The sequence below is a fragment of the Cydia fagiglandana genome, chromosome 17 (genome assembly GCF_963556715.1).
Source record: "Cydia fagiglandana chromosome 17, ilCydFagi1.1, whole genome shotgun sequence".
Classification (NCBI taxonomy): domain Eukaryota; kingdom Metazoa; phylum Arthropoda; class Insecta; order Lepidoptera; family Tortricidae; genus Cydia; species Cydia fagiglandana.
Genome location: NC_085948.1, coordinates 14,531,789 through 14,542,066, shown reverse-complemented (window position 1 = coordinate 14,542,066; position 10,278 = coordinate 14,531,789). Strand labels below are relative to the sequence as shown.

General features: G+C 37.7%; 1 protein-coding gene across 1 annotated transcript; it reads left to right on the top strand.

Moving 5' to 3' along the window:
* The first annotated feature begins 978 nt into the window (after positions 1 to 978).
* On the top strand, positions 979 to 10,092 carry LOC134672836 (trypsin-1-like). Its single transcript, XM_063530791.1, has 6 exons — positions 979 to 1,230; positions 1,916 to 2,093; positions 2,542 to 2,658; positions 4,658 to 4,824; positions 9,344 to 9,495; positions 9,886 to 10,092. Exons 1-6 carry the CDS (start codon positions 1,170 to 1,172, stop codon positions 10,090 to 10,092), a joined length of 882 nt encoding a protein of 293 aa, XP_063386861.1. The 5' UTR covers positions 979 to 1,169.
* Positions 10,093 to 10,278: the final 186 nt, after the last annotated feature.

Below are 10,278 nucleotides of genomic sequence, written 5' to 3'. Positions count from 1 at the left end.
TTCTATAAGCAGCAGTTTAAGTTTAGTTTTAAATACTTGGTCACTATTTAAGTTAAGTATATCTGAGGGTAACGAATTGTAAATAGTTGGTCCTATGACGCTGAGTGACCGTCGTGATTTGGCGAGTCGGCGCCTCGGGGCAAGTAGCCGGGGACGGCGCTCACTACTAGCACGTTTATAGTTATGTATGTTTTGCCTAACGTACATACACGCGGCCAGTATGTATACACAGGGTAGGGTAAGGATTTTATGTTTCTTAAACAATTGTTGTGCCGGATGGTCCACAGGCTTTCCATCAATTACACGAATGGCGCGTTTTTGCATTTTGAACGCCCTGTCCTTATCAGCAGCGGTGGCCCACAGTTCCACTCCCTGAACTAATATCGAGTGAAAATAACCATAGTAAGCCATCTTTAGGTTCTCGATTGATAGACTATATTTTATACTATACTAGACTATACTATCTAGACTATAGACTAGTGGTTGCTACTACCCCTTTCAAGCTCGCTTTTCAAGGTTGTCCGGCTCCTGTCTGGCCACGTGTCCAAAGTAGTTAAGGATCTTTTATGAATACTGAATATATATTGTATCGGTTAACGTATTACATCTAGGAAAATTATGACAATTAGAAACATTATGTTCACGTCACCGGGTTAAAAAAAAATTGTGGTCCAATGTAGGAAATGTGCGCAAAGATCGAATCGTTATGTTTAACAATTGGTATTCCCACGAGAAAGCTAATTTTATTGTGATATTAATTATGGCACTATATTGTCAACGTCGTGATCTTATTTTTGAGTTTATCTAAACCTTAGTGTAAATACAAACGTGCATTTTTTATCAAGTGGTAAGATATTACCGATGAGTACACGCGAGCACCTCGAGCACCGGCCCGCAAGCTTCGTCCACTACTTATCTCGATAGCACTATCGATGTATTTTTTTCCGCATCACTAGGATGAGATATAGGGGTCAGGCCTTCGAACAAGCAAAGGAGGGGCATTTCAGTACAAATCACAGGACTTTAAATAATCATATGAATATAATTTAAATTTAGTTAGCGTACACGCTTTGAGACGCGCGTGCGCTGATTGTTTTATTTATTTTTGTTTTTATTTAGTTTTAGTTTATTTATCTATTTATTTTAAGTGTTAGTTTTTGTTGGTGACAATGATCCGGTTATTAGTGTTTGTTATATTTGTGTTGGATTTTGGAGAATGCTTTTTGAATTGTGAGTTTTATTTTAAATTATACCTAAATGCTCCAAGTATTATGAGAAAAAAATATAATTTTATTCATTATTAAAATTTTTGTGAATCTGAACTTGAAAGCTTTTAACAGATTAGTTTTCGTAGGTACACTATTTCTTAAAAAAAATTACCCCTCTTCGACTTGACGTTCTTCTATACATGTCACCGTAAAATTGTAAACACTCGTCAGTTTATAATCTCGCTAGTTAGAGCCACCCCACACTTAGCATCTTTCAAGCGTCGGCGTCTAGTCAGCGCTATGGAAAATGGCGTTGCTGCGCAGTTGCGTCGACGTTGCACCGAGCAGCAGCCATAGAGTTGACTTAACGCCGACGCTTGAAAGACGCTAAGTGTGGGGTGGCTCTAACCTAACCTACGTTAGATTATAAACGGGTCACAACAAACACAATCTTACGGTGTCAATACACATTACTGAAATTCAATATACAATGACATATAATAGAACCATTTCTTAGTTACTTACAATTAAAACAAAATATCATAAATAGAAACTGTTTAAGGACATATGGTGTGGTAAAGACGCCAATACTTTACACAACCTTTGCTAAGATATCGAAGTAATTAATAAAAACCTTGACCGATAACATCCTTAATTGGTACAAATCCAAAACATATTACTTTTTTATATGATCCTAATTTCCACAGTGGCTGACGTAGAGTGCGGGATCGATACGGCCCGCCGTGGCCGCATCGTTGGGGGCACGGATAGTTTGCCGGCCGAATTCCCGTGGGCGGCCAGCCTTTGGAGGCAGGGGGCGCATCAGTGCGGCGCTACTGTGCTTAGCGACCGATGGTTGTTGACTGCTGGACATTGCGTTTGCAGGTAAATAATAAGAATAACACGAATCAAAGTAAGACCCAAAGGTTCAAGACCTAGGAGTGCGGGGTCGATATGCCCTGTCGTGGCCGGTTAGCCTGCCGGCTAAAGTTCCGTGGACAGTCTTTAAAACGAAATAGTGCTGCAGTTAATAAATAAAGAGGTTGAGGTGTTAAAGACCATCAAAAACCGCAAGCTACAGTACCTTGGACATATCATGCGAAACGAAAAGTATGAACTCCTTCAACTTTATACAAGGAAAGATCCAAGGTCATCCGGACGAAGACGTAACTCATGGCTCAAAAATCTCCGAACACGGTTCAAATAGAGCACACGCTCATTATTCCGCGCAGCTGTGTCTAAAGTTCATCATATAGCCCTCATGATTGCTGACCTCCGGTGGGAGATGGCACTGAGAGCAAGAAAACTAAATCTTGTTCTTTCTTGATTTCAGTGTATTCCACGAGTTCTACAAATCCAAACAATTGTCGGTGGTAGTCGGCTACACGGACATAACCAGCAACGAAGACAACATGGTGCTATCGCGGATACTGCCGCATCCTGAATACAGGTAAGTATTGCTTAATGTAATTTTATTCAATTGAATATTAATATAAAAGCGATCGGAACGTGGGTTAAATTTACCGAAACCTTAGGTCCCCTCGATATTCGGTATCCCTTAGGATTACCTACTCACGCTAGAATGAAGCGGGTCCTGGCCGAGGTGTTTGATACTTCTTTTTCTATAGAAATGTGATCATCAACTATCACGCGTCATAGAGGGCCCAGACCCGGACTTTTGTTATGATGACTCAGTACTATTAAAATGGGAGTAAAATAAGGCCTTAACACATTGCCTTGCCACACGCTATATACATTACACTACTAATTTAATGCTGGTTTTGGTACTGGTTACCTCAAGGCAATGTGTTAGGCCCTTCATCAAGCTATAGTAAATTTATAAAAAAAAGTAATGATTATGTAGTAAAAATTACGACAAAAGTGAAATAAGGAAATTACTAAATTATGGACTAAAATTGTCTCATCTCTAGAGATTGCAATAAAACTAATATCCATACAGAAGTTATTTATGCATGAGATATGCGTAATATTAATATTTTACCTGACTTTAACTTGCCAACCCCATACCTATTCTATAACCTCGTCTACTTAATTGAACTCAAACAAACACCAAATTAATCTCTCCTTTGTACAATCAGCATTTGGACGAACTTTTGATTTAGGTTCAAACTTGCTTAAGGAATTAATTGTAACGGTAAGGGAATCGCAAGATTAATTGTACAATTTCTAAAACAATTGGAAATTTGATCAATCGATTGCATTGTAATAGATTCAGCCATTACGGAAGTATACCTACCGCCTTACTTCACTTTGTTATAGGTACATTGCTACTGACGTACTTTGCTTGACAGACTGTATTAGAATAACGCCTTAAGTCAATACTGACAACACATATTCATAATACGGCACGCCACCGGTTTAAGTCCACCGCCAGGTGGCTTGGGTTCGACGACGTTGCCGCCCTTCCACACATCGTCGTCTGAAACCCCTTTTCTACCCTACGTACATATATCTTACCTAACACTTTGCCTACGTATTACTTATGATTGTTGTAATAAATATTTGGTTCTTTCTAAAAAAAAAACAAATACATAATAAATTGCAATAAAAATTTAAAATGTCCCATAGACTCAATCGAACCCTTCCACTGCGCTGTTGTTAGATATTTATTTTTAATGGATTGATCTTTTGTCGCAGACAAAGAAAAGCCGCAGACATAAAACAACCGTTTGGCAAATGTTTTATTTTTAAAGTCATTGGATGCGATTTCTGCTTTGTCCTTTGACTTTGTGAAGGTTTAGTTTTATTTTTTATTTCCTTATGTTTTAGAGTTGCATTTAACCAGGATTACGTGGGCGTTGCATCAGAAAATAAACCATCTTTTAGTTAATGAATAATAAATTATTCCGATTAAAATATAGAATACTGAATCAAAGCGCTTGAAATAAAATAAAGTACCTACCTACTTAAAATGGAGATAATTTATTCCTAAATATTTATTGCTACAATTTTAAATATAATAAAGATACTAAAGCTCTTTGGTAGTGACTATTTCTATTATAGTAAATTAAATTTAATATAGTAAAAAAATGAATGAGTATGTCGTATAAGGAAATCAAGGAGGCGGCCCTGGATAGAGTCAAATGGAGAGAGCTACACCGACAAGACGACGATTCATTTAGTAACACTTAACTACAACTATTTTTGCATTAACTAAAATTATCTGGCAATTTTTTTTTGGGCACTATAGTAATATCAATAAATATTGATACAACATCGTAGTTTAAAGGATGACTATCCCTAAAACGGCCCGGACGTGGGCCATTCTAGCGTGAGTTATCTTTAATTCTGATTTCCATACGAGAAATTTGACACAATTAAGATTTTCGTCACGCTTTTAGTCGTTTACAAACTGTTTTATCTATTTCAGATCCATTTCTCAAATAAATTTAAAAATATAGGTACTTTATACCTTCAATACTTTTCAGATGCAACGGCAAATCCAACGACGTAGCGCTCCTCAAAACAATCCAGCAGCTTCAATGGTCCAGTGATTTAAGGCCCGCCTGCCTTCCACAGCCAGAGGCCCAGGACTTTAGCGGTGCTGTAGCTACCGTTGCTGGTTGGGGGTTCACTAATGAAGATAGAGGGAAAGGTAAATATTATGGTAGTTACAGTGGTTCAGAGATATAAGGCCCGTCTGCTTCCTACAGCCAGAGGCTGGGACTTCAGCGGTGCTGTAGCTACTGTTGCTGTTCACTAATGAGGATAGAGGGAAAGGTAAATATTACGGTAGTTACAGTGGTTCAGAAAAATAAGACCCGCCTGCCTTCCACAGCCGGAGGCCCAAGATTTCAGCGGTGCTGTAGCTACGGTTGTTGGTTGGTGATTCACTAACGAAGATAGACAGTGTCAAACAAGTGTCAAAATTGACGTTTCTTCAAACAAATACGTCACTTTTGACACTTGTTTGACACTGACATATCTAATCCATATCGTTTATCTAGTACTTGATATCTAGTATCTCTTCTTCTTAATATCTAGTATTTGACGTATCTCATTGTTCAAATACGGCTGAGAGGCAAAGGTTCAGAAGTATAAGGCCCACCCGCCTTCCGCAGCAGGATGAAGTTTAGGACTTTAGCAGTGCTGTTGCTACTGTTGTTGGTTGAGGGTTCACTAATGAAGATAGAGGTAAAGGTAAAAACCCTTATTTTGGACGTGTCCAAAATACTATACATAATCTTTCACCATTTTTTTTTAGTTAGAACGACTACCACTGTGCGCCTGAGGTTTGAAGTCACGACTTTTCTTTTGCACACGATGATACTAATTTTAAGTGGCAGTCTATAAAACACATTTCTGGAACAAATTTGCGAATGATATAAAATAAAGAGTCTTTTAGATATTTGTTATTCAGTAAAGACCCAAGATCAAAGAAAAATCTTGTTTCATAAATTGTATTTTATTACTAAATATCTTCTCCTCGAATAATATTAGCGGGGGAATTCGAACTTTAAGTATCTGTTATTGATATTACTCGCAGCGAGCGCTGGTAAGATCGCTGGTAGCTTATTCTTACTGGGGTGTTATGGGTCTTTGAGTGCAGCATGGACCAAGGACTGATCTATTGTGACGGCCCTTTAAAGCTCATTATTAATGCCCGTTGCATCCATGCTGGTACTTTCGCTCCGCGCTAAGCGACTTTCAATCCGGAGATTGCAGGTTCCAATTCCAGCTTACCAAACCAATGAATTTTTCGGAATTTATATGTTTATCATTTGATATTTACCTAACGCTTTTCGGTAGAGGCAAATCGTGAGGAAACAGGACTCATCCAAATAAGGCCTAATTTCTCCTCTGAGTTTAAAGGTCAGATGGCAGTTTCTTTCGTAAAAATAGTACTTACACCAATTCTTGGGATTAGTTGCCAAGCGGAACCCAGGATCTCATGAACTGTGAAAAAAGGCTGAGACAATGCGATGATTGATATTAATAGCAGCCCATCTCCCTCGCAGCATTAAAATGTACAAGCGAAATATAACAAAACGAGATCAAATTGACATCAATTTATAAGTTCGAATCGGCATGTCATATTGAGAATTACATACATGTATACTTAATATCTATCCCAATAAAAATAGTCCCTAAATATTTTAGTAGGGCAAATAAGAATAAAAGAAAATCAAGTATAAACCCTCGAATTGTCGAAAGGATTTGTTGAAATCGTCAAAACTCAGATTTACCTAGTATTTATCTCAAGTGAGGAGAGTATTTTCAAAAGGGCTTATTTCTCTAGGAACACCGTACTAAAATAAGCCCTTTTGAAAAGACACTCCTCAATTCATGCATGATTTGATTCAAATATTAAATAAATTTGGACAGACTTTAAGATGAAGAATAAGCTCGCGTAGTACCTTTATTCCAACTTCAATGGATTACTGAGTTGACATCACATAGAGACAGAATACGTTTTATGCAGTGAAGGCTTCACTAGTCCGTTGCTGGCCATAATAACTTCTTACATAAAATGGTAGACGTATACAAGAACCTAACTTCATTATCTACAGATTTTAGAGAAGATTTATGTCAAAAAAAATATTTTTCATTGAAGCTTTTATCGCTGACTGTACTTTTCTTTCTAGGTACAGGCAACTGATAATCATCAAGACAATTTATAACAAACCCTAACACAATTAGGTTGCGTTGTTTTATCACAGAGTTCTCCATCATCAGATCAGCTCGATGGTACCATAATATTGCATTGTCAACCAACTGAAGGAAGTGAAGGAAACTTTACTTAATTAAAGTTGGTTGTTTGCTTAATCGAATAATGGGAAGTGCGTCTAACTAAGCTTGAAGATTTGATCCGAACAAATATTCCAAATATGAGTTAGATCGCGATAAGTCTGCAATAATTTCGATAGCACGCAGTGCAAGTCGTATTTTAAAAGGCAAACTTAATGAAATTATGACACTTGCACCGCGTATGCTATCAAAATCGTTGCAGACTTCCGCGGTCTAACTCTAATAACGAAGTATTTCTCTTGTATCTCTATTCAACCTGTTGCTTTTGCCGATATTTACTTGAATGTAAACAGTAACGTTGTGTACGACATACTTCTACTTCGCTTCATTTCACGCTGTCGGTTCCACAGAAAGATATTGGGTGTTCGCGCTCCGATGAGCATTTGTTTATTTACTCATACTAGTACGTCACTATCCTCGGGATAGTGATATGCAGGGGTCGGACAAAAAGTGCGGATGACGTAAAAATGACGTAATCTTGCACACAGGATGATGTTTGAGTTTGTATTTAAACTTCCGTGTGACATGTCATGTAGTAACAAAGTAGTATTAATGAAGTAACGGAAAATTGACACAATATTCGAGTAAAGATGACATTTTAGAGCGTTTTCTTATACATTAGTAAATATAAATTTTAGCTAAATATAATCGTGAAGATACAATAGCTAAACAATAACGAAGTCAATTTATTGTTCATCTGATTGACAATGTGTCAGTCAAAAACGTACTTACTCATTTCAAGTGGCGATATCGTTTAATAAAGAGGTTGATAAATGATAAGTGATAATTGTTTATGAAAATCAAAAATACTATTTGAAGTCATCCTATAAGTGGTTTGACATCCTATAAGTGGTTTGACGTCATCCGCACTTTTTGTCCGACCCCTAGTGATATGATAACTTGTACATGTCGTTTGCAGCGTTCAAGCCACTTAGAAACCCGTGTTTACCCATGTTTGAATTTCCGGTTGGACTTCAAAGTGGCAAAATCCAGTCCACTTCGAACGTACACTAATGTCATAATAATATCTAAGTGATGTTATTTAGTTATCGTTAATTTCACTCGTATTTGTCCGTGCATGTATTGGCGCAAGACGATAACTAAATGACATCATTTAAATATAATTTTGATGTCAGTGTACGGTGGAATTGGCCTGATCGTTTAGAAAATATTTTAGCCATATATTCTTTAGTCAACCTCCGGGTTTTGTAAAGTACAGCTATCACTTTCAAAATGGTAACTAAAATCTAAATGGTGGAAACTTATCAAAATGGCGAAGCCATGGGGGTTCGCCAGATCTACAGCTAACATACACTACTAGTAGTAATAATAACGACATATTATTATGTGATAACATGTGTAACATGAATAATTACTGTAGGAGGTAAATCTCCATTTCATCATACTCAACACCCACTAATTGGTTCATTCAATTATTATTTCAATTTCCATTAAAGTACTAATTGAGAAACAATTTCGACTAGTTCCCAAAGTGAAAATTAAATACATTAACCTACAATATACCTTCAGGTTTGGGAATAGAGTTTAATTTTAAACTGTAGCAAAGTACATATAAGATGATTTGAAAGTAACCGTAAGCCTTTGGATTAATTTGATAGACTTAGTAATTGTGTAAGTCTTATAAGTAGTACACAGTAACATGTGTGTCTATTAAACAGGAAGTGGGTTCGAGCCCCGGCTCATGTATCAATAAGTATACCAGAAGTAAGTTTATGCGTGTACGAAATGTAAATTGATGTTTATGTAAACAGTCAGTAGGTACAGTCACCATTAGATATATTGGAGCGGCCAAGGTGCTCACAAATATCTGAGCAAACCTATAGCTATAGATTGTTAAGGAGTTAGAGGGCTTGTTCAGATATTGTGAATACCTTGGCTGCTCCGATGGCGACTGTGCCAGTTTTTGGTAATGGGAAACTTAGACAAACCTGATAAGGGAATTTAAAAAAGGCTTTGATGGGTTGGAAGTCGAAATGGCAGTCGCTTTCGTAATAATTTAGTTCCTGCGTTAATTCTTGGCAGTAACTTAAGTAATAGCGGACTCAAGTCTCTCATAGCAAGCTAAAACAAAAGTTAGGACTTTGTTTTAAGACTGCATAGGCGATACGGAGCTATAGGCCAAATTACTACATCAATACTAGTAAAGACAGGGATAACTTAAAATAGTTGGTAAAATGGGAGAGGCAAAATTTCAATGCCATGGACCGACCAAATTCGCTATTCTCTTGATCTATATTATGTTCCTCAATGCCACGACCTTGAGTGAATTCAGTGATGAAAAAACCGATGCACAAGAAAACCATCAATACGAGTATGTAGACTTAACAAAACATTGTCTTTTCCAGGCTCAAGGCCAAACATCCTCCAAAAGACCGACGTAATAGTGGTCACCAATGAAGAATGCAACCAGTGGTACCAGAGCCAAGGGAAGAAAGTCAACGTCATCGCCAGTCAGATGTGCGCGGGCTACGAGGACGGAGGCCGGGATTCTTGCTGGGTAAATACATTTATAAGAGTTAGAATATAACGACTCCAATTTCCTTAGGATTCAATATTCCCCCTAATCCGCATTGGGCTAGCTTGGGAACAACTTTTTTGCAATCAGCGAACATATGTCACTAGTAGTGGGCAACGGCTTGTATCGAGCATTGCATTTTTCTTCCTAGTTTCATCATTCATTTTCAAGAGTATCGCGACCACTATTTAATTTTGTGCCACCACTAACATGCTGTTCTCAGCCAAAACTTCATAACTAGCAGTAGAACTTATTTAATGGTGGTGATGAATGACGTGACTTTTTGCTGTTTCAAATATCTGTTTCTCCGGTTTCTTAAAAATGTACTTTCTTGTCCTTACAAACCGAAATACCTTAACCTTACTTCTGCAGGCGGACAGTGGCGGCCCACTAATGATCAAAGACCAAACCCATGCCATGGTAGTAGGCGTGGTCTCAACCGGCAGTGGCTGCGCGCGCGCCAGGATGCCTGGGATCTACACCAGGGTGTCGAAGTACACTGACTGGATCGTCAACAGCATCGATAGTGATAAGGGAAGGAGTGGATTTAGCTGGTTCAGGAATTTAGGGAAGAAGTAACTAAAATTAAATACTGTAGTATTTCAATATGCTAATATAAAAAGAAGTGAGAGCGCTAGAGCTAGACCAAGAAAATTCTGCAACGATTTGAATAGCATACGCAGTACACGTGTTATTTATTTCATACTTTATAATTTCATTGTTCAAGTTTGACGTTTAAAATATCATATCGTTGCAGACTTCATT

What these genes read in the sequence shown, in the direction of transcription:
- LOC134672836 (XM_063530791.1), top strand. Translation starts at nt 1,170, where the DNA reads ATGATCCGGTTATTAGTGTTTGTTATATTTGTGTTGGATTTTGGAGAA. An exon ending in TGGAGAATGCTTTTTGAATT is followed by an intron (nt 1,231 to 1,915) that starts GTGAGTTTTATT and finishes TAATTTCCACAG; the next exon opens with TGGCTGACGTAGAGTGCGGG. An exon ending in CTGCCGCATCCTGAATACAG is followed by an intron (nt 2,659 to 4,657) that starts GTAAGTATTGCT and finishes AATACTTTTCAG; the next exon opens with ATGCAACGGCAAATCCAACG.